Below are 24723 nucleotides of genomic sequence, written 5' to 3' on the forward strand. Positions count from 1 at the left end.
ACTATTTATGTAAAATTCAATCTATAATAAATTTCTTAACTTTCTTCCTTAAAAGTGATAAGAAAAATTACTTATTATTTAATTTTGTAACTATAAAACCCACTCTTACTCCATGAATCAACTGAGAATTAATAAAATAGATAAATTTGATGAATTGATATAAAAAGCTAATAAAATGCATTGGATGTTGAAACCATATAAGCTTAAACTAAAGTCAAATTATCCGTTTTGAATTTGAAATTAATCATGATTTTGAGTTTTTTTCTCGTATTTATAATATACATATTATTGGTTAAATTTACTAATTAGTTTTTGAAATTGATATTTCTTTTTTATTTTCCAAATGGGAGATATTTTCTTTGTTCTTTTCATTATTGGTTTCTTGTTGCACCAAGATATACATATTTGCTTTGCAATCATGTACTCAGGAAGTTAAATCAACAAATTCATTCATAACATCTATCACACAAACACAATCGATTACAAATATTTACAAGTGTTAGATAATATAACGTAAACAATAAAACAGGAGGAAGAGAGAATCACACACAAAAACTTAACATGATTTAGTTGAAGTATTAATGAACTTCAACTTACGTAGTTTCTCTCTTAGTGATATGACCCAACTTTACAAAAAGTTGGCCACAAGTACAAACGACTATTCAAGACTAGGTCAAGCATCTTAATTATTTTTTCTTCTAATTTTTTTAAGACAAGTTTAATTTGTAATCAATTGGGCTCACATTGGCCAAGATAAAATAATAATAAGCTAGCTTAAGCTTTTAGAAACCCTAGTTTCTAGAAGATCACCCATGTGTTCACCTTTGACCTAGATTCTAAAAAACTCCCCCATGTGCTTACATTTGACCTAATTTCTAGAAGCTTGTAGTCAATTACAACAGGATACATTTAGACCAATAACGGTTCATTTAATATAATATTTAAGGCTCATAAATCAGACAATAATTATTTGTTTAATATTATATTTAAAACATATAAACCAGACCTTAAATAGATTATAAGTTACTAATGATTATAGGTTGTTGTTATAAAATTCATTTATATCTCACAATAACCATTCAATATTTAATGGTACAAGTCTAGTTCAAAGCTCGAGAACTATTGACATTAAAACTTAGTACGAAATTACTTTTAGCTAACTACCAAAGTTTTCATTTTATTTTAAAATTCCTTTTTAAGTTTTTGCTAGAGTAATATTAGCCCATGGGTGGTTTGATTACTCTACAATTACGAATTATATGTTAAGCTTTTTTATTTGTAATATCATGACATACATAACCAAATTTGGTCAACTAAAAACTATTTTAAATATGATTTTAAAATAATTAGTACAAACATAAGCAATTTTCCTAATTAAGATTTAAATGTTTATTACGATTCAAACAAATATATAATTTAATTTTCGTATATTATCAAGATCAACTTTTGCGTCATAAATCAATAGAAAATATTTTAGTGTGACTTTTAAAATGACTATTATAAAACTAAACAATTTTCTATTGAGTATTATAATAATCATGATTGGACAATAATGAAAACAAAAATTAGTATTGTTTAGTTTTATTTAAACTCAATAACATATTAGCTTAAACTTATCACTAACATATCTGACAAATACGTTTTTTATCTATTTGGACAAACAATTTAAGCCGAAGTATCTTTGTTATGGCTCAGAACAGTAACAATTTCCAAGCAAAGATGAACTTCCAACTGCAGGACATTATAGATATCCATACTCATATACCTACAATAAGGTCTTCTAATTAAATAATGAAAATTATATTACACTAATCTATATACATAACTATGTTTCACATTGTAAAGATAAATTAATGGAGGGGACCAGAAGTAATAGAATTGGGGAAATAAATAGAAGAGGGGGGAACAATGCAAAACTAGATAATCATGGTGTCGCCGCTGCGGCAAACTCAAATATACATGTCCTATAAGATAGGAATCAAGATTTCATTTCATATGATACTAACTAATGAACAACACTCAAGAAGAGAGCACTATACCGTCTCGCCTGCACAATGTGATTGTCTTTGAATCTTGCTAAATGAAATAGATGGGGTTAGAGCCAAACCGCACACTTTGCCACATTTCAATTGCTTAATTTACATAAGTTTGCTGAGTAAGTCCCAAGAGCTCTGAACGAGAAAAATGCGAGTCCCTGTCTTAATGGCAATATAACGACAGACAGATCTAACATCTTTCTAACAGTCTAAGAATTCTGCATTACTTGAAATGATCTTGCCGGATAACTGTAATTAAATTAAAGGGTGATTCCTCTTCCTCCTTCTGTTTCCAAGGTTCACCATTGCCTTGGGAATACCACGATACTTTCGGAGATAAGGGACTATATAAATCTGCATGTTGTAGAATAATTAGGCAGTATCTCCCAGGTTGCTCAGAAGGGAGAGGGAAATTAATAGAATATGGATTTCTGAAAAACAACATTAGCTTCTAAACTCAACTTTAAATAAACCTATAAACTAGTAAACAAATTCCAATCTCATAGTCAAAACATGTTAAAGTAATGTAAACAAATCTTAGTTTGTCAATGCTGTCTATGTGCCCTCGACACAAACATTTTCTGGTTTAACCTCCTTTGAATGCACCTTTATTTTCAAAGCAGAACTTGTTTGTCATTGCATGTGTATACATAATTTATGCGGCCACCCCACTTGATACTTGCTATTAGAATCTTATAGATATAATAACTAATGATATTAGGATTAATTAGATTGATTCTATATTTATATTATAAGTCCAAAATAAGGGTAACTGAATATTTTATAATGGTAAATGGTCCTTTCAGTACAACAGGTATTATCAAATTTCATTTTTAATACAATAAAAAAAATTTATAGTCTTAGTATACAAAAACTAACAGAATTAGAGTTATTGTACTAAGATTGTAGTTTTTTTTTCTTATTGTACTAAAAATGAAATATGTCAATATTTGTTGTAGTAAAGTGACTATTGACTCTTTTATAATTATGTTATCTCCCCTGTTAATTAGATTGCAACACTCCCCTCAAGCTAGAGATATAGGTTATATGGACCATGTTTGTTACACATATGATTGATCAGCCGACTCCTAGTGACTTAGTGAATATATATACTAGTTGATCATGAGAATTGACAAAACTAGTAGATATTTCCTTGAATATCACTTTCTCTTTGACAAAATGACAATCAACTTCAATGTTTCACATATAAGTTACAATTGTGTAAAACTCCCAAACTTTAGTTCTTGAAACAACTTTGTTGCATAATCAGGAGAATTATGTTATAATTAAGTGCAGATTCCATTTTATATTTATTAGGACAGATTTGTTAGTGATTTTTGATTTTATTTGATTTGTAAAGCTTTAAACACTCATTATTTCTGGCTTTCATTGCCTATTATTTCTTTCTTTAATTAGGTTGTAAAACAGTCTATAAATAGAGACTGTAATCACATTTGTAAGTGAACTCAGAAATATATTTCATCTATTTCTTTTTCTTTCCACTTGGTATCAGAGCTCCTGATCTAGGAGACTCTGCTTCCGCAATTTTTTTAGCCTTCATTGCTGTAATCATTTTCCTTGACAGCCGTCATTGCTGTAATCATTTTCCTTGACAGCCTTTATTGCTGTAATTATTTTTTTTATTTTTTTTGGACAGCCTTCATTGCTGCAACTTTCTATTTTCCTTATCCTTTCTCCATTGACCACCACCACCACCTTGCACCATTGACCGTTACTGCCACCGCCATTGGCCACCGCTGACCACCACCACCGACCACCACTGCCGTCGCTCGCCGGAAACTGCACCGCTCGCCGGAACTGCCACTGCTCGCCGGAAACCGCCGCCGACCGCCGGAAACCGCCACCGGAAAATTTTTCCGGCGGATTTTTTTTTTTTTGTGCGTGAACAGGATCAAATTTTGCCAATCTGAAAAAAGTTGGTTTTGAACTCTCATGGACTCCCTTAGTAAGCCATCTAGCTATTGTTCCTTTACTATGAGTGGTAAGAGTTCTAGTTTTTTATCCTTTAATGCTTCTAGTACTGAAAATATCTGGATTATAGACTCTGGTGCTACTGATCATATGACACCTCATTCCTCTTTTTTTTCATCCTACACTACTTTATCCGGTAAGCCATATATTACTGTTGCTAATGGTTCCACTACCCCCATTAATGGTCGTGGTAACATTCACCTTCAACCTTCATTTCCTTTAAAAAATGTGCTTCATGTTCCCAAACTATCCAATAACCTCTTGTCTATTCAAAAAATTACCCAAGATTTAAATTGTGCAGTGGTATTTTTCCCTTCCCATTGTGTTTTTCAGGATCTTGCCACGGGGAAGACTATTGGAATTGCTAAAGAACAGGGCGGGTTATATTATTTACAGCATGAAGAAAGTAAAAAGGGTGTTAGACTACAGGCACACACTTCTAATCTTCAGCAAGGTCGTGAATCTTGGTCATCCTCTCAGATATGGCTTCAACACAGACGTCTTGGTCATCCTCCATTTAGTACCCTAAAGTCCTTATTTCCTGTTTTATTTACAAAAGTGTCTGCTGAGTCATTTCATTGTGATGTTTGTCAGTTTGCTAAACACCATCAGACAACTTTTCCTCCCAATGGTAATAAAAGTTCTAAACCTTTTGATCTTATTCATTCAGATGTATGGGGACCTTCATCTATTCCTAATATCTCAGGTGCAAAATGGTTTGTTTCATTTATTGATGATTGTACTCGGGTTACTTGGATATTCCTCATGAAAGATAAGTCTGAAGTTTTTCACTTGTTTGTAAAGTTTTACAGAATGATTCAAACACAATTTGAAAGTCCAATTAAGAGATTGCGTTCTGATAATGGAAGAGAATATGTGAACCAAAACCTTTCCAAGTTCCTTGAGGAAAATGGAGTTGTTCATGAATTAACCTGTGTGGACACTCCTCAACAAAATGGGGTTGCTGAAAGGAAAAATCGTCATCTCCTTGAGGTTACTCGAGCTTTACTTTTCCAAACATCTGTTCCTAGATCTTACTGGGGGGAAGCAGTCTTGACTGCCACTTATTTGATTAATAGATTACCCTCTCGGGTTCTAGAGGGTGTTACTCCTATTCAGGTTATGACCACATTCTATCCTTCTATTCCCATGTTGAATAGTCTTCAGAATCGTGTCTTTGGTTGTCCTGCTTTTGTCCATGTTCATAGTCCTTATCGGGGTAAGTTAGATCCTCGTGCCATCAAATGTGTCTTCCTAGGTTATGCCCCTAACAAAAAGGGATACAAATGTTATCATCCTCAAAGTCGTAAAGTGTATATTTCTAAAGATGTCACCTTCCATGAAACAGAGTCTTTCTTTCCTAGTTCTCAGCGTCAGGGGGAGAGTATTCAAGAAGTTGAGGACCTTGAGTTGCCACCTTTTCCTTTGTTGCAGGATTTCGTTCTTAGGGAGGATGACAAAGACCCTGCACCAACATCATTACCAGAGAAGAATAATGAAGACAAATATTTTGGAAAACAATATCAGCGAAGGCAACAAGAACCCGTCCTGGTCGAACATACTGCTTTTGAACCTAACCTAAATGATTTACCTATTGCCTTGAGAAAAGAAAAAAGATCTTGTGCCAAATATCCTATATCCCAATTTGTGTCTACAGAAAAACTTTCTATGCAGCACCAGAGTTTTCTTTCAGCTATTGATTCTATCAAAATCCCTTCATCGGTACAAGAAGCCTTAAAAGATGAGAACTGGATTCGAGCCATGAATGAAGAAATGAGCGCGTTAGAAAGGAATGAGACTTGGGAGATTGTAGAGAGACCAAAAGATAAGAAAGCAGTGGGTTGTAGGTGGATATACACAATTAAGTATAAGTCTGATGGCACACTGGATCGGTATAAAGCAAGGTTGGTTGCAAAAGGGTACACTCAAACCTATGGGATCGATTATGAGGAGACTTTTGCTCCAGTGGCAAAAATGAATACCGTCAGGATTATTCTCTCCCTGGCAGCACACTTTGGTTGGGCAATGCATCAATTTGATGTTAAAAATGCCTTCTTGCATGGAAGCTTGGAGGAAGAAGTATACATGGAGATTCCACCTGGTTATGGTATTGTTAATGAAGGGAATAAGGCGTGCAGACTTAAGAAGGCCCTATATGGTCTTAAACAATCACCTCGTGCTTGGTTTGGAAGGTTTACTCAAGCTATGGTATCTTTAGGGTACCGACAAAGCCAAGGTGACCATACTCTGTTTATAAAACATTCTCAGAATGGTAAACTCACTCTACTTTTGGTCTATGTAGATGATATGATTATTACAGGTGATGATGAGATTGAAAAACAAAATTTGAGGGAGAGACTAGCTGCTCAATTTGAAATGAAGGATCTTGGGAAGTTGAAGTACTTCCTTGGGATAGAGGTTGCTTACTCGAGACAGGGCATCTTTATTTCTCAAAGGAAATACATCCTTGATCTTCTCAAAGAGATTGGTAAGTTGGGTTGTAAGCCCACTGGAGTGCCAATAGAGCAAAATCATAGGATTGGGAATGATGAGGAAAACCCAAAAGTGGAGAAGACACAATATCAAAGACTTGTGGGAAAACTCATTTATCTTTCACACACTAGGCCAGATATAGCCTATGCAGTTAGTGTGGTTAGTCAATTTATGCATGATCCAAGAGAAAGACACTTGCAGGCAGTAGATAAAATTATTCAATACTTAAAAGCCTCTCCAGGAAAAGGATTGCTATTCAAAAAGGGGGAAAACTTATCCATGAAAGTATATACTGATGCTGACTATGCAGGATCGATTGTTGATAGGAGATCCACCACAGGCTACTGCATGTTCTTGGGTGGAAATCTGGTGACATGGAGGAGCAAGAAGCAAAATGTAGTTGCAAGATCAAGTGCAGAGGCAGAATTTAGAGCCATGGCTCAAGGGGTGTGTGAACTCTTATGGATGAAGATCATACTTGATGACCTAAAAATAAAATATGAAGCTCCTATGGGTTTGGCATGTGATAATAAGTCCGCTATCAGTATTGCACACAATCCGGTTCAACATGATCGAACAAAGCACGTAGAGATAGACCGACATTTTATTAAAGAGAAGTTGGATGATGGTCTTATAGCCACTGAGTACATCCCTTCAAGACTCCAATTGGCAGATATGTTTACTAAGGGACTTCCCACAAAACAATTCGAAGATCTTACTTGCAAGTTGGGAATGATAGATATACATTCACCAACTTGAGGGGGAGTGTTGCATAATCAGGAGAATTATGTTATAATTAAGTGCAGATTCCATTTTATATTTATTAGGACAGATTTGTTAGTGATTTGATTTTATTTGATTTGTAAAGCTTTAAACACTCATTATTTCTGGCTTTCATTGCCTATTATTTCTTTCTTTAATTAGGTTGTAAAACAGTCTATAAATAGAGACTGTAATCACATTTGTAAGTGAACTCAGAAATATATTCCATCTATTTCTTTTTCTTTCCATTTTTGAGCCATATAAGCTTCTAAGTGGCTATATAGCCATAACTTGATACTTTGCCTACCTAGTTACAACCTATGTAGTAAGACACTGATACAACATGGACACGAACACGAAGATATGTATAATTTCTAAAATGTAGGACACGAGAACATAGATCTATATTTTATATAATTATGAATTATATAAATTGACAATAAGGATTTATCTACACAAGTATACTTCAGATTTTTTTTGGAGCAGAAAAATGTTTTTCATGGCTGGTTCGAAAGATTTGTTCCTTATTTTTATAATCGTAATAAAAATTTATACAATAAGTTTGAGTTTTTAGAAAATGAATGTATTTCTCTTTTTTAAAATTGTGTTAGAACCGTATAAGAATTATAAAAAATCTAACAAATATTTTTTGAATTAGACATTTCACAGATACGTGTCCGACACGGACACGCCATTTAAGAGGAGTGTTTGAACCTCAGGCTACAACACTCACTTTCTATTTTTCCCGGAGGCAAATGTTATCTTTGCCAAATATAAAAAAGCCAAAAGTGGACCTTCTATCAATGGGGGAGTTTGTCCAATTTGAATCAGAATATCCCACAACTCAAATGTGTCCTTTGTCTTCGTACAAAAGACCTTTTCTTGGAACTCCTTCGATGTATTGAACAATGCAAGTCATTATGTCCTAATGTTCCTTACATGGAGATTTGAGGAACTGATTTACTACTGTCCAGGTTCAAAGTTTAAATGGCTTCAAACCAAAGCATTCAAGTTGAGTCCCCTCATAGTGAGAGATGCATTTCATAGGCCCTAGTTAGTTGTCTGTTATCTTCTGAATCTTAACTTACATTATGTAATTTTTAAAGTTTGTGTTTTCTCAACTTATTTCAAGTACCACTAGTAGATATTCTTTTATTCTTGGCTAAGATTTTGGGTAGTTTTATTGAATCTCTTTTGTTAATAATTAATAGGCCCTATAACCGACTTTAGATAAGTTACATTCCTTATTAATAGGAGATCATACCAACTACCGGTACACAACCCCCAGCCTCAAGTCGAGACGAGGCAAAGAGGTTTATTTAGCAAAAAAACAAGAAATAAATTACGATGTAAGTTGTGTTGATCAATTTAAGGTCATATTCTTTATTATCGTTTTGCCCTGATTTGGATCTTTCTGCCATGGACCCTTGTAAGGTTGTTGTAAATGGACAACTGGTGGAAGAAGAATAGTGTTCTTTTCTTCTTTCCGCAAGTTACATTCTGAGCTTCTAAGTCTTTAGCTTAATAGTATTTGTTTCAAGCTTATACTCTATGTTGTGTTATTACCATGTTTTTGTTCTATCATTTAAAGTATCACAATATCTTTACTTAGAAGATGAAAACATTAAGTATGCACGTCTAAAGGCAGAATATTTGAAAAAACATTAAATAAAGTCTGAAAAATCCTAAGCATTCTATGAGCGTACGAAAATATTGATTTTTGAGGCATAAAAATATCAAGTGTAGGAAAATATTAAATACCTTAACAGATCAACCTTCAACTCTCATGTAGTTCATTTTAATCATTCAATTGCTTGATGTTCGTTGTTTTGTTGCTTCCATGGTCAGATATTAACTGATTTACTCCATTGACGGTCAACCTTAGTTTAATATAAGGCTGGAATCTAATCGAGCTAGACCCGATCAGTCGATGGTCAATCTTAGTTTATTCTAAGGTTGGAATCTAGTTGAGCTAGACCCATTTAGTCAATTAATCTAAGGCTGGAATCTAGCCGAGCTAAACCTATTCAGTCGATGGTCAACCTTAGTTTAATCTAAGGCTGAAATCTAGCCGAGCTAGACCCGTTCATTCAACAGTCAACCTTAGTTTATTCTAAGGTTGGAATCTAGCCGAACTAGACCCGTTCAGTTGATGGTCGACCTTAGTTTAATCTAAGGCTGAAAGTGAATCATAGAATGAAAAAAAAAAGTCTTTAATTGGGAAATAATGGAATCAGATGTACATAAAAGCATTCAACACTAAATATCAATACTAAGAGTATACTTTTATCCCAGAAAATAACAGACTTTTAGTTCATTTTAAGGCAACTAAATTCAAACTTGAGCATCTTAAGCATGAAATAACAAATATTGCTACTATTATTAGGACTTCACTTAAAACACTTATTTGTTTCAATTATTTTGATTAATTATATTATTGATTTTTTTTTCATATGAAATAAACTCTTACGAGTTTACGAGTTTACAGAGCTCCCACAAGTTTATATAGACTTTCGAGTTTGACAACCTTGGTGGCAATAGAAGATAACATGGTAGTCTCGCTCTGAATCACACCAAATTGTTGAATATAGTACTAAATCAATTGAATCATGTTTTAGGTTGTTGTTTGAGGTTGTATAAACAATTGATATACAAGACTAGAAAACTCCTCCTAAACAACAAAGAAAGAAGGTTGTTGCATGTAGACTTGCTCGAGTTAATCACTAAGTAAAAATATATTCTTGATATCCAATTGGTGAGAGGCCATGATGAATGGCAACAATAGGTAGGAATAATCACATAAAAGACATTTTGGCAACAAGAGAAAAATTACTCCCATAATCTAACAAAGGTTTAAGTATAGCTTGCGACAAGACAAGCCTTAAGTCAATTAACATTGTTGTCTGGACCAACCTTGACCATATACACCCATCGACAACCAACAATTGACTTCTCAGCTGGTAAAGAAACAGTGACAGGAAAAAAATAGATTCCGATGAATAGTGTAATCATTGGGATATCCCAAAATCAACCTCTTGTTAGGCTCTAATACCATGTTGAGAGAGAGCAAGAAACAAGAGAGCATTAGATGAATTTCGTGTGTTTAGACTATAGCGAAGCTATAAGGCACAAAACATAATTACAAATATTGAGGACATAATTAAAAATTAAGTTACCATATTTTAGGCTAATAACATACATATATAATCAATCTAATTAAACCTAACATCCACCGCTACTAAATTTACATGACTGTAACAAAAACTCTATACATCATTGTTCTACGTAGGATCAAAGCAAAATCACCAAGTTGCTCGATAGCAGGATTGTTGAGCTTCTTTGTGTTTTAGGTCGGTGAATTCACAAGTCAAGTTGTGTAACTTGGAAGGGAATACATTTTATTAGGCTTTTCCCCTTAACCCTTCTTCTCTCCCATTTGCACTAAGTGACATTTTTCGACCACCTCTGCTCGAACTCTTTGAATTCACCTCAAGACTTGCAACTTGTTCTTTGAGTTCTTTGTTCTTTAACAAAACATATTTTGACTCCCGTAGGATCAGTCTCTGTTGAGACTTTAGTGAGCTTCACATCTACTACACTAGTATTTCCCCTCTAGGTGTTCCTTAACAGATTTGTTCTTCGCTCCACTTTTTCACTTCTATTGAACTAGCTCAATTTCCATTTGAGCAACTCTACTTAATGCTCAAAATAATGAAACAAGTTCTTCTTCTCAAAAGGGTTCTTTTGGGTTACAACTTTTTTTCTTCTTCTCTATTTTCTTTTCCCTTTTGACATGTAATATTGTGCTCCCTTTTTCATTTCCACTTTTCTCCTTTTTTATTGATTTCAAATTAAGATTTCAAATATATTCTTACATTTAAGTAATACTAAAGAAAAGAGAGAGAGAGAGAAAGGTGGAAATAAAGTTTTTCTTAAATACAATATCAATATTCATTAAATACTATTTTTTTCATGAAACAGATTTGTATTTTAGGTAAGATCTTACTACCCGGCAATTTATGTCTTTCACCTCCCTTTCCAATCCCAAATAAGAGCTTCATTTGGCAACCTTGCTAGTTACTCTAATAATTTATACAAAAACTAAAGTATCTATTCCGTGGCAACAACTACTCATGGCAGAATAGAGTAAGAAGTCAACATGACATATGAGCATTTTTTTATATGATATAAAATTTAGCCTCAGATCAGACTTTATTACGGGCCCAGCTACCAAATATTGATAAAATCTTTTATTGCAGCTCAATACAATGATTTACCTGTGTTAACTGGAGGATCTGGCTCTCTTGTGCTGTGTAATACAGTTGTTCCAGATAAAACAGTAATGAAACCACATAGCTCTGATGCGATACTGCTTACACTTTGACCAGAATAGTCCTAAATTATAAAAGCAGAAGAAGCAGGATACAAGAGATAATTAATAACTTGATCATTACGATGTCTCTTTAAATGCATTTTTCATTTTGTTTCAACGAAATACCTACCTTAAACATGATTGCACTAGCTAATATTGTAAAAGATGTGAACAAGGCATAGTAGATCGGAGAAACAACTGCTGTGTTAAAAGTATCTAATGCCTGCAGTCATGCAAGAGTTCGTGAACACAAAAGCCCAGTTTGAAGACTGACCAGCAAGAAAATGGTCACTGAATGCCACGGAAACAACAATCTTGTAACTAGGAATCAGGAATTTAATACTATCAGTTATGGTGACCTAGTTCAAGTTTCTTAAACTTCTAAATCAGCTCATAACTAACAAAATGCTTCTTTAATTGATATAATAATATGCAAATATTTTGGATGAAAACTTTAAAACAAGAATGTTGACAATAGGCAGCAGCTGAAGAAGAAAACAGATGCCACAAAGCCTTTAAAAGTATGATTCCCTTTCTTGTACAAACTAAAATGCTTTCTAACATAAATTTCTTCTAGAGAAATCCAACACAGGAGATTAATGTAATTTCTTCTAGAGAAAGGATAAACTTAGGCTTTAACTTTATAGTTCAAGTTCCAAAATTATGTTCACACAAATGTTAAGAGCGACACATACCATATTAAGATAATTTAACTGAGTAACGATGCAGGAAATAGCAACCATCGTAAATATCCATGTTTGAACGTGAGCAAACTGGTCTGCACCCTCAATCGTAAGTCTTATAGCAATGCCAATAGCTTTTATGCTCATGACCTGAGAAACAATACATTCTATCAGAAGTGCAAAAGAAAAGGTGAACCCTTGCATTGAATTTTTTCGACTGTTATATTAGAACTTCAAAGATAAGGGTGCAAAGAGTGACTTACAGTTAAGGATCCAATTATGGAGCATATTCCAACATAAACTAAGATATTAGTCTGGCCATAGCGGGGAGCACAATACAAAATCAAAAAGAACGCAACAGCAATCACCGAAGCTGTGTACATCAGGAATTCTGGATGAAAAAAAGAAAGCAGAAACATCATCCACACATAACTGTTGAAATGTAATGTAATGTTATTTTATTATTATTTCTTTTGAAAAAACAGAAAACAGAAACATCAGCCATACATAACTGTTGAAATGTAATGTTATTTTGTCATTATTTCTTTTGTATATACCCAGCGTTAGGGTTAAGGTTTCAAGTAAGTATCTCTCCTACTATTACCACAACAAAGTTCAACTGAAAAAACTATTTATCTTGGTCTGCATCCGTAGAGTTATGGTTCCTTGGTCAAAGATACCATGACCATTTGGAGAAGGATGTCACCGCTATTTCGGATGAAGAAAAACCTCAGTGGCAGAAACTGGACTTCCAATTATGCACAGTTTTAAGGCAATCAGTTGAACATAATATCTTAGAAATTCTGAGATCATTTCATACATGTTCTTCCTTTTAGGAAAAAGCGCAAGTATTTTTGCTAATGACATTCAACGTCTCTTTGATGCAACTCAAAGAGTAGTTTCTCTCAGACAGACCAATCATGACATTATCTCACATGTAGAAAAGGCTCGAGTTGTAGTTAGAGATGGCAAATGAACTTGTTCCGTGGGTATTGTCTGAACTCGTCCCGAATTTGATGAGAAATCCCAGCATTGACTGAGTATGGGTATGGGTATGTACATATTCACCCTGTTCCAATACCCATTTTCGTCCTCATACTCATCTCCGTTTTAAATTACTAATACAACTTTAATTTATTACGTAACCTAAAACTTGTGTTAACTTTTCTTTGGTCCTTAGTTTCATAACTTATTTTTAGGTTATACATTTGATATTTTTACTTTTTTTTTATACTTGTTTGACCTTTATCTAATTATTATTTGATACTCTCATTTGATATTTAAACAATTATAATTTCTTTCTTGATATTTGACATTGCGGAAAAGAAAATGGGTATCTTTTTAATATTGAATATTTGATAATAACATGTTTCATTTGTTGTGATTTTTATTTTTTATAAAAAAATATTTAATTAATATTTGGAATAGTCAGGGGTTGGGTACAGGTATATCTGTTCCCAAATGGAAGGGATGGGACAAAAAAATCATACGCGTTGGGTATGAGGATGAGGATGGGGATGGGAATAAAATTTTTCTTTGGGGATGGAGATGGAATAGTCAAACTCAAACCCACCCCGACCATTGTCACCCGTAGCTGCAGTAGAAGAATTGAAGAGATTTGTTTTGGTTGATTCAGTGGAGGATATCAACAAAAAATACTCGATAAGCTACATGGTCTTAATTCTGAGAAGCCTACACTTGGATTTTGATCATATACATAACCAAATTTTAGTTGGTGATCAGATTCCTTCGACAGACAACTTAGTTGCTAGACTTCTTCGAGTGCCTACCTTGTTAAAAGATGAAAACTCAGCTGATGTTATTGAAGCAACAACAATGGTAGAACCACAAGGAAGAGGAGTAGGTCGTGACAACCAATGAGGACGTGGTGGCCAGAATGGGCATCCTCAATGCTCATATTGCAAGAAAATGGGTCATACCCAAGAGAACTATTATTCCTTGCATTGTTCTCCAAAAAAAAGTTGTTCATATGTCTAAATATGAAAATTTAGAATCCAAACGTTTGTTGAAGAGTCCAAGAATTTTTGAAGTACAAGTCTGGGAAATCCATCAATCTTGGTCAATCCTCTTAATGTCAAGTGTGTCAACAGCATGCAATTTTTCAATATGTGGAAGGTCAAAGTCAACAGATTCTTGATTCAGGTGCCCTAAACCATATCTTTAGTAATATTACTTCATTCTCCTCCTGTTGGAGATTCCACGTCAACTAGAGATAAGGACATTTCTTTGGATATAAGTGGTTGCAAATCTCATCTTATAAGTCGATTTTTATAAGGTTGAGTTAGACTTAAAGTCCACTTTTTAATATAATATCAAAGTCAGGTCACCTGATATCGGACCGCTATTAGATCACCCATAATATATAATCTCACGCACGAGTTGGTAGCCTCGACGTGAGAGAGGGTGTTGAAAATCTCACATTAACTAAAGATAAGATCATTTCTTAGGATATAAGTGAGTGCAAACCTCACCTTATAAGCCGATTTTATAAGGTTAAGTTAAGCTTAAAGTCCACTTCTTAATAGCTCAATTTCTTCCCCAAAAATTCCTCATCTTGTTATTGTTGCCAATGGATCCACAGTGGCATCTCAAGGAGTTGGCCAAGTTTCTTTAACCCATCTACTAAATTTAAATTTTGTCTTGTTCATTCCTCATTATCCTTACAATTTAATCTCTCTAAGTCAATTGACTCATTCTTTAAACTATTGTAACATTTACTGCTAATTCCTTTGCTATAAAGGAACATGGTACCATCGTCTGATTGGAGAAGGACACGAGTCACGAGGTCTTTATTATCTAAAACCATGCCCCTCAATATCTAGTTTTGCACCTTCAACCCTAAAAATTTTGCATGGTCATTTGGGCCACCCAAGTTTATCTAAGTTGAAGACGAAGGTTCCTAGTCTTAAACACATTCAAGTTTTAAATTGTGAATCTTGTCAATTAGAAAAACATATTAGATATTCTTTTCCTAAAAAGTCTAAAACACGGTGTAATTCTATCTTTCTAATATTCATTATGATATTTGAGGACCAATTTGTGTCACTTCTTTTAGCTTTAATTATTGTGTAACCTTAATTATATCGATGTACTTCAATTTATTTAATGAAAGATAGATATGAACTTTTATCCTTATTTATGTCTTTCTTCAATGAAATTAAGAACCAATTTTGAAAGATGATTAAAATTCTCATAAGTGATAATGCTAAGGAATATTTTTCTATTGCGTTTTTTTCATTCTTCTTCATTCTTATCTTCCTAGGGAGCTTTACATAAGTCAACATGTCCTCACACTCCACAACAAAATGGTATAGCATAGAGGAAGAATAGACATTTTATTGAAACTGCGCGCTCTCTAATGTTGAATACTAATGTTCTTGTTCATCATTAGGGAGATACATTTCTCATTGTTTGTTTCCTAATCAATAGGATGTCTTCTTCCTCTCTTGAAAATAAAGTTCCTCACTCTATAATTTTTCCAAATGACCCTCTATATCATGTCTCTCCTCGTGTGTTTGGGTGTACTTGTTTTGTTCATAATGTCTCTCCAGGTTTTGACAAGCTTTCTGCAAAGGATATTAAGTGTGTCTTTTTGGGATACTCTCATCTTCAAGTATAAATGTTATTCTCCCTTAACAAAAAGGTATTATATGTCTATTGATGTTACCTTCTTTGAGAATACACTTTTTTCTTGTCCTCCATGGAACATTGTTCATCTATTCAACATGTCCTTCATGTACAATGCTATGATCCGTTGATTATTCCTACTTCCTCTCAAACTCAAACTCAAAGTGCATATGAGATGACATTATTCCACCACCTCTTCTCACTTATCAGCATCGGGCACAAATAACTCCTTCACCATTGCCTGAAGATCCTCATGACACAATTCCTCCACCACCAGATTTTCATACCATGGATCTTTCATCCTCCTCACCTTCTCCTGACTCTAATTATGCTTGACCTATTGCTCTTGGAAAAGGTATTTGATCCATTCATAATCCATATTTTGTTTATAAAATTTTTTAAGATATCATTCAATGTTTAATTGTCATACTTCTTTTGGGAAGTGTGTTTTTCTTATAGTCTATGTTGATGATATTGTTATTACAAAAAATGATATCACTGGAATTGCTCAATAAAAAAAGTATTTATTCAACCGCCTGTAGACCAACGATCTAAGTTATCTAAAAACTTTTTCTTGGTATTGAAGTGGCGCAATCAAAAAGTGTCATTATTTCACAAAGAAAATATGTTCTTGATATTTTGGAGGAGATAGGCCTGACAAATTGCAAGCTCATCGATAGTCTTATGGACTCAAATCAAAAAGTTAATGAGACCAAGGTGAATTTTTCTCAAACCCTGAGAAATATAGAAAGTTGGTGGGAAAACTCATTTATCTCACTATAAAAGACATGATCTTTCTTGTCCAATGGGAGTTGTGAGTCAATTTATGCAGAACCCACATATTGGTCATTGAAATGTTGTGATTCGCGTTCTCAAATAAGTAAAATGGAATCCAGGACTAGGATTGTTGTATGAGAACAAGGTAAATACTCAAGTCTTAGGGTATTGTGATGCCAATTGGGCTGGTTGTCCCATTGAGAGGAGATCTAGCACAAGATATTGTGTATTCCTTCGAGGGAAAGTTATATCTTGGAAAAGTAAGAAGCAAAGTGTTGTTGCTTGAATTAGTGCATATGCTGAATATAGATCTATGGCCCTAGGTATATGTAAACTTGTGTGGATTAAACAACTCCTTCAAGAGTTCAAATTTTGTGAAAATGAGCATATGAAGTTATATTATCTCAATTAGGCAGTTCTTCATATTGCCTGTAATCCGGTGTTTCATGAGAGAACTAAACATATAGAGATTAATTGTCTTATTACTAAGTTTGTCAGCTCTAATGAACAACTCGCACACATTCTAGTTAAATCTATAGGAGAACCTAAGATTCAGTTTATATGTTCCAAGCTTGGTGTATATCATCTATATGCTTCAGCTGGAGGGAGTATTGAAATGTAATGTTATTTTATTATTATTTCTTTTGTATGTACCAAGCTTTAAGGTTAGGGTTTCAAGTAAGTGTCACACACACATACATACATCAATAAAAGGTAAAAACAGAGTAAGTTGAATACACGGTACTTTCTCCACCTCATTTATTCAAGTAAGAAAACAAATCCAGCTATGATATTGTTAGCTGTCGCTATACCTCACACAATCTGCATTTCATCGCAGATACAAACAATAAAACCTGGACAGGCAACTGCATACCGGGTTGAAGTGCCAACTGCCATATTTCATCTACAGAAGTAAGGGACTTCTCTTGAGGCGCATGGAGCACAATCTCAGTGGACCCCACAATGCACAGAAGACATCCAAGCATGCCCATTTTCTGCAGCTTCTCGTTCAACATGCAATGCGCCAAGACAGCACTACACATTCCCACACAAAACAATAAAATTAACCAGTTTATTTAGAAAAAGAATAAAAAATCTGCAAGAATTTTATCTTACCTAACAATAATACTCAAAGCACCAAGCGGTGTGACAAGCACAGCAGGGGCATACACGTATGCCACAAAGTTCGCTATCTCTCCTACAATCACTAAAAAACAAAAACGAAGCTGAAACCAGGAAGAATAGAAAAGAAAGTGAAAAAATAAATAAATAAATAAATAAAAGCCTTAATTACATTTGTGTCCATCACAAACAATTTCGGTCTCAATTTTCTAACTGTGTCAATTGCTCCTTCCAGTTTTCTCAATTCTCTTCATCCTTTTTTCATCCAATTAGTGACGTTAGCTAATTTCGTTAAATATCCAATGGAACTGTAAACGATAAAAATGTCGAAGAACTCGATTGACACAATTAAAACCTGAGATACCAAACTCACACGATTTAGGCAATTAGGTGACTAAAAATGTAATTAAGCGTAAACAAAATTAGCTAGGTACTGACTGGTAACCATTCCGAGCCACCAAAGAGGTTGTAGCAAGTAACCGTAGCCGCCGCCACCTGAAAATGAGGAATTAGGAAGAGGAAAATGGCACTGAAAGCGCAATAAACGAGTGCGTGAGAGAGAGAGAGAGGTAACTGGCACGTGAGCCGTTGAGAGTGGCACGTTGGAGGCCTTTCTTCTTGATGATGAAGCTGGAGCCGATGAAAGCGCTGGAAACGATAGCTAAGACGAAACCAGTGAGATTAGTGGAGAACATGGTTTCTGTGCATTGAAATGACAACAAAATGAACAGTGATTTGAAACCCTAGATAAGAGTTTAAATTACAAGAATGCAAGAACGAGAGTGAGAGAAGATGAAATTCGCGTTTTGGTTTTCTGGCGGGACGCGCTGTGTTATTTTACTGTCCTCTTTGGTCAATGAGGTGGAATTGACGGGTGGTTTTGATTTTGAACGCATTTTGGGAGGAGGGAGAAACAGAGAGAGAAAGTGTTTTTTATTTATTTTTAATTGATGATGCAAACTTAAGTGTCAACTGTTATGCCGTGTATAAGCTGGTTTCCTCATAACACAAGCCATTACTAAACAAAATTATGTTCATTTTAATATAACGAATTATTTAAAATAATAAATTATTTATAATAATCTAAAATATGAATAATTATTATTATTATTATTTAAAAGTATATTTTTATGAAAACCTCTATTGTTTAATTGAAACAATTAGTTTATAAGATTTTATGATTAATTTTAAAAAAGGTATTGCAGATTTAATGATTTGAAAGGAGTGTTGTTTACGTTCTTTCTTTTTTTAAGTAAATTGTGCAATTTTGTTTCGCTTTCATCATAATGAACTATTTACTTTTTTTGAAAATAGGTAATTCATACTTGGAAGCACGTTTTTAGGTGTGGTTGGTTTCAAAAAGAAATGTTGAATGGAGATTTAGATTTTTTTTCACAACAGATAAACAAATTAGATTGTCTAGAAAAATATTTTCTTCCATCTTCTAACTAGTTGTCTAATAAAGAATAAGACGATAAACAACAACAAAAATAATGAGAAATCAGCACACAAAAACTTATTTTGGTTGACCTAAACTCATGTTGCATTTGGTCCCTTTAAGAAACTGCTTAAGAGTTTCCACTACGAACACACTTAGTAATAATAAGTATTCTCACATCTTTAGATTACAACAAGTATTCATATATCTTAAGTTACAATGACTATTTATACATCTCTAGATTATACCTTCTTAACCTTCTCCTAAGATTAAGAAATCTCAAAATAAAATAAATATCACTCTCAAGAAAATAAAGAACAATTTCAGATATAGCATAAAGAAGCTCACATAGGTATAACTTCACAAAGTGAAGAATTACAATGGTTTTCCACACAACCCAAAAGACTAGACACTTTAATAGTTAGATTAGACGATCATTATAACTCTTGTATTTTCAATAAGATTGCTTTAATAATTTAAATTGCTCAACTTGCCTTGCTTTTGTTCTTTGTTGATTTTTCTCGGCAAGTGTACCGAATCAACTGTAATATAGTACTCTTTAAAGTACGAATGCCGAACCCACAAGGAACAATTCTAATTAAGATGTTCTGTTTTAAAACTCATTGAATATAAAAAATAATTTTGAGACTTTGTTCATAACCAAATTAAAGATTTCACAAATAACTCGGAGAGTTAGGGTTTGATTTAAGGCGTAACAAAACCAACTTATCAAATGTAGAGAAAGATACTTGGGATTGAATTGCGTTTATCTCAATCATCTGTATTTTGAATAATACAATATATAATACTCAAAACTACTTATTCTTTATGCTTAATTTAAAGTCATTCATCTTGATTCCTCACATATGAAATTCATAAGATAATTTCTCAAACACTGATTCCTCAGATATTTAACAAATCATCCAGCTTTAGGAACAAAATTACAATGCAATCAATAACCTGAAATCTATTCCTAACATTACAAGTTATCAAGTATTTTCGTTTATTTCAGATCCTTAAAGGTACTTTCCAGTTAAATTTAAGGATAAAAAAGACTCTATTGATCAGACAGAATCAAGCAATAAGCATAAAACGAAAATACCAAGAACAAGTAGAAAAGAGAATTTTATATATATATCACCAAGAATACATTTGATCAAGATAAATTACATTCAATCCCAAGTTAGAAAGAACTTAGCCACTCATGACAGCTCCTCCGATCTTCATTCTTGATCTGGATTGCATAAGAAGGGCTGATTTGAGCAAGTTCTTCTCCTAAGAACAGAGGTTTCTTCTCTTTCTCTCACTAGTCTCTCTCTAAAAAACCCAATCTGTTTTCCATTGCTGGTTTTGAGTTATGTTTCAGAATTTATATAATCAACTTTAGCTCAAGCTAGCCTGTTTTAGCTTAAGCTAGATCTTTCGGTGCATTTTTAGCTTGAGCTAGCGATTCTAGCCTGAGCTAGATCAGTACTGCACCTTTAATCAACTCTGGACAATTTTAGCTTGAGTTAGCAATTCTAGCCTGGGCTAAAATTGTACTGCACTTTTAATCAACTCTGGACAATTTTAGCTTGAGCTAAATCTTCTTGTGATCCAATTCAGTTTTTTTTTCTTTCAATGCCAGTTTGAATACATACTTTCAATGCTTCATATTCATCTGCAATTTACACAAAAATTGAGATTAAATTTCTTCATTTGTTTCTTGGTTCAAAATATATAATCAGATTCAATAATTCTTAGATTAGGGTAATTTTCTTACATTAAGCAACAATTAAGTTCCAAAGTGTTCAATTTTCTCAATCATAAAAACTACACATTGGCACTTATCATTCTTCACCTTCAATCCCCTTATATAACTTTTTGAAATTGTCCTTTGACACTTAAATTGGTTAAGTTTGGATATTGCAATATATTCATATCTTCATCTTTTTGTGCTGAACGCTCAAAAATAGAAAGCTTAAATTTGTAATCTTTCAATTTGTCTTTGCTTCAAATTTGTTTAAGAAACTAATTCAAAAGTATGTTCAATATGTGTCAATAAAATCAAATCAAAACATAATCAGAAAATTTGTTTATTTCAAATAATATGTGATACCTAAAACAAAAGTATTTGAGATTTTTATTTTTTTTCAAATTGTTTATATTTAGAAAAGATTTAGATATATTCACAATATATTCAAAGGATATTTGCAATACTTAATTTGAACAAATATGATTAGGAAAAGATAGATGTAGCGACAATTGGTTATAAAAGAGGGATGGAATTGAACATGAACTCAATTCGTGTAATTGAAAACAAAAAATTACAGTGTGATGGAGTCCAAGACTATGAATTATGGAAGATGATTGGAATGGTAGCGAAATGAATGAATCATGCAACAAAGGTGAGAGGGTTTACTAAGGAGTTGGAGTATTCTTGGTGCTTAGGACTAGAAAGAGGTTTGATCAACTTTTTAGGGATTCACTAGGCTTTGGAGGCTCTCTAACAAATGGAGATTTGGAAGAGAAGGAGTTTGAAATTCATAACACTTCATTCAATTAATTGCAAATTTAAATACAAAAGGTGAAAAGAAGATGGAGGTAGCTTGCTACTTAATATACCATAACTCTAGTTAAGCAAGCTTAACCACAGTCAGTTATAATAGTCTAATAAGATGTCGCCCGAACTTCTTAAGATGCTCTTAGAAAGCCTTGCTTGTATGACAAGTGAAATTATTTAACAACCTACTCAAAAAATGGTTTAAAAATACAGGATTTAGAGAATTATCTACTATACTTTTTACAAGTTTAATACAAGCGAAGACAAATATATATTCTATATATCTCGAGGTTGTTATCCACTCTTAACTTAGTGTATGATGGCTTGGGGAGTGGGGATGATCCTCCATCAGGTTCCCCCTATTCAAAAGGATATGACCTCAAATCCAAAATAGGGTGCCACCTTATGAATGGAACAAGGTGAGCATGTTCCACCTGGGTCATGTATCCACTTGTAAAAAGTACAAAACATAAGGACAATGCAAAAGAATAAAATCTAAAGGATATGTAAACATGGTGAAAAAACAAAAGAATTGGGTTGTGTGGTACCATTATGGTGGATCTTATTACCTAATGTAGGTAAGTTAGACACCACATAAAATGGAGAACACAATGTAGAAGAAATAGAACAGGAATAGGAATAGGAAGACAAATTACCTCGATCAAGTGATATAAGCATGCAAAATATTTTCTTTGTCGATGTAATATGGTCATTTTATTATGTTTTTAAAGATTAAGGTTTTCTTCAAAAATTTATGTTTTTAATATACTAATATCCTTTTGAGCTATCCTATGAAAAAAAAATCAAAAAATAAAATGAATGAAACACGTACAACAAAATATATGAAGAAAAATGGAAGAAAGGACATTTGTGTTAAGGTCAATGTACCCCTTACATGATATTTTGACAAAATAAACCTAAGGAGTACTGTTATTTTTATTTTCAATTTTTCTACCTCATGAAGTTGTTTAAACTTTTGATCTTCTTGTTTTATTGCAAGTCTTCACAAGTTATTTGAACAAAGTCCGATTCAGTTCCAGACAAAATATTTTTTTCATTGAACTCCTTATAGACTATGTCAATGTTTGGGTCAGCTCCAAACAAAGATTTATCCTTGAGTTTAGAATTTTGGTTTGATGTTGAGTAATATAAACAAATACGGGAAACTAGTTTAGTTTTCAATAGAACTTTAGGTTAAACAATCTGGATGTGATGGTGACTTGTTCACATAAATTTAAACAAGCTTTTCATAAATTAATATTTTGATTAATTTTGATTTAAATGAGATTATCTTGATTTGATGTTTAATTCATTGTGATATGGAATATTTGTATTGGTTGAATTGAAATGTAAATCTCATTTTGTTTTCAAATGCTTTTGAAATGAATATGCATGTATAAAGTTGGTTATTAGATTTATGCGATTAGGGTATATTGGTACAAGATGTAGTTAGTTTTAGATAATATATTCAACTTTATAGTAGAAATAATTAAGTTAAATTTCACATTTAACCAATTAGAATCCCTGTGTTATCTGCATTATTATTTTTTGAATTATGCAGACTCGTTGGGCGAGTCATGTGCTCGTTAAGCAAATTTCTTTTTAATAAAAACATGAGTTTTGGTCGTTGAGCAAACCTTTTAAACCAAAACTCTTAATATTTTTGTCTTTGGGCGAAATGTTTTTATGGAAATCTCCCAATGGAGTAGTCGCTTGATGAACATTTTGCTTGTTGGGTGTCTAAAAGTGGTCAACTATGGTGTGCCTTTGGTAGAGCGAGCAAAATGATGGCTATGCTTGTTGGATGAGATGATGTTTTCTAAATTTTGAAGAAACGTTTTAAAATGTTTCTAAATGCCAAAATGTGTGTATCTTTCATTATATTTGACTAATATATTGTATTTGAACATTATTATATGTAATGGAGAATGAATTTCAATTTATTTGCATTTAAAAAGAGTTAGATGTATATGTATGAATGTAAATCTATGATTGTATTAGATTATGAAATTTTGTGGTTGATTAATTAATAGAGTAAAAAAATGATAAAGTTTCCATGTTAGTGGTATTTGAATTGAATTCATAATTTGTATGAATAACTTATTTAGGAACTGAGGTATGATGTATGCATAAATATTGCTAGGAAAGATACTGTTATGTTGAGATCTATAAGATATGTATTGAATTCGATATTTATTTAGAAGGAGATATCTTAACTTTACAGTTTGAAAAATAGTTGGTTTGACAGGTCATATGGATTGACCCTATCATATGAGGAGACTTCGTTTCTATTTTATGTGGCTGGGTTAGAGAGATAACACATTGAATGTAGTATGACAAATGCAAATCCTTGAGTCAAATTCAATGCATGTGTCTTTTGGATAGAGTTGAGTGTTCGGTGATGTGTGTCAGTACAGTTCTAACATGAGTTGTAGATTTCACTTATTTTTGAAAGACACTTGATTATGTGAAATGTTTGAATGAATATGAATGAAATTGAAATATATAATTGTTATTGTTTAATAATTTTTTATGATTTTTTTATCAACTCTATTTTACTGTATTTTCTTATTTGTAAATGTTTGTAAGAGATAGTTCAGATAGAAAGACTAAGCAAAAGTAAAAGGAAAATAACCAAAATAGATATATGCATTTTTATCTATCTATATATATTTATTTTGATTTTTTTTTATGTATATATATGTATGTGTGTGAGTGTGTGTCTATATGTGTGTATGTGCTTGAGTGTGTATTGGTGTGCATGTGTGACGAGAAGTTGAATAATGTTAGATACTAACCAGGATTATTTTTGTATTTCAAAGTTGTACCTCCATACACAACTTTTACATAAAAAAAAA

The 24723-nt window shown here is 33.0% G+C and overlaps 1 protein-coding gene across 3 annotated transcripts; it reads right to left on the reverse strand.

Moving 5' to 3' along the window:
- Window positions 1-1762: 1762 nt before the first annotated feature.
- On the reverse strand, window positions 1763-18790 carry LOC137821220 (probable magnesium transporter NIPA6). 3 transcript variants are annotated; one of them, XM_068625707.1, is made up of 10 exons: window positions 18650-18790; window positions 18460-18546; window positions 18324-18380; window positions 17880-17970; window positions 17638-17798; window positions 12602-12729; window positions 12351-12488; window positions 11786-11878; window positions 11561-11678; window positions 1763-2390 (listed from the first exon to the last, which is right to left on the reverse strand). In XM_068625707.1, the coding sequence occupies exons 3-10, from the start codon at window positions 18331-18333 to the stop codon at window positions 2260-2262; spliced, it is 870 nt and encodes a 289-aa protein (XP_068481808.1). In that variant the 5' UTR covers window positions 18334-18380; window positions 18460-18546; window positions 18650-18790; the 3' UTR covers window positions 1763-2259. The 3 variants fall into 3 exon arrangements, with proteins under 3 accessions (XP_068481808.1, XP_068481805.1, XP_068481807.1); XM_068625704.1 differs by having other exon boundaries at window positions 18460-18728; XM_068625706.1 differs by lacking the exon at window positions 11786-11878 and having other exon boundaries at window positions 18460-18728.
- Between the last annotated feature and the right edge of the window lie 5933 nt (window positions 18791-24723).

This window comes from Phaseolus vulgaris, chromosome 9 (assembly GCF_000499845.2).
Source record: "Phaseolus vulgaris cultivar G19833 chromosome 9, P. vulgaris v2.0, whole genome shotgun sequence".
Classification (NCBI taxonomy): Eukaryota; Viridiplantae; Streptophyta; class Magnoliopsida; order Fabales; family Fabaceae; genus Phaseolus; species Phaseolus vulgaris.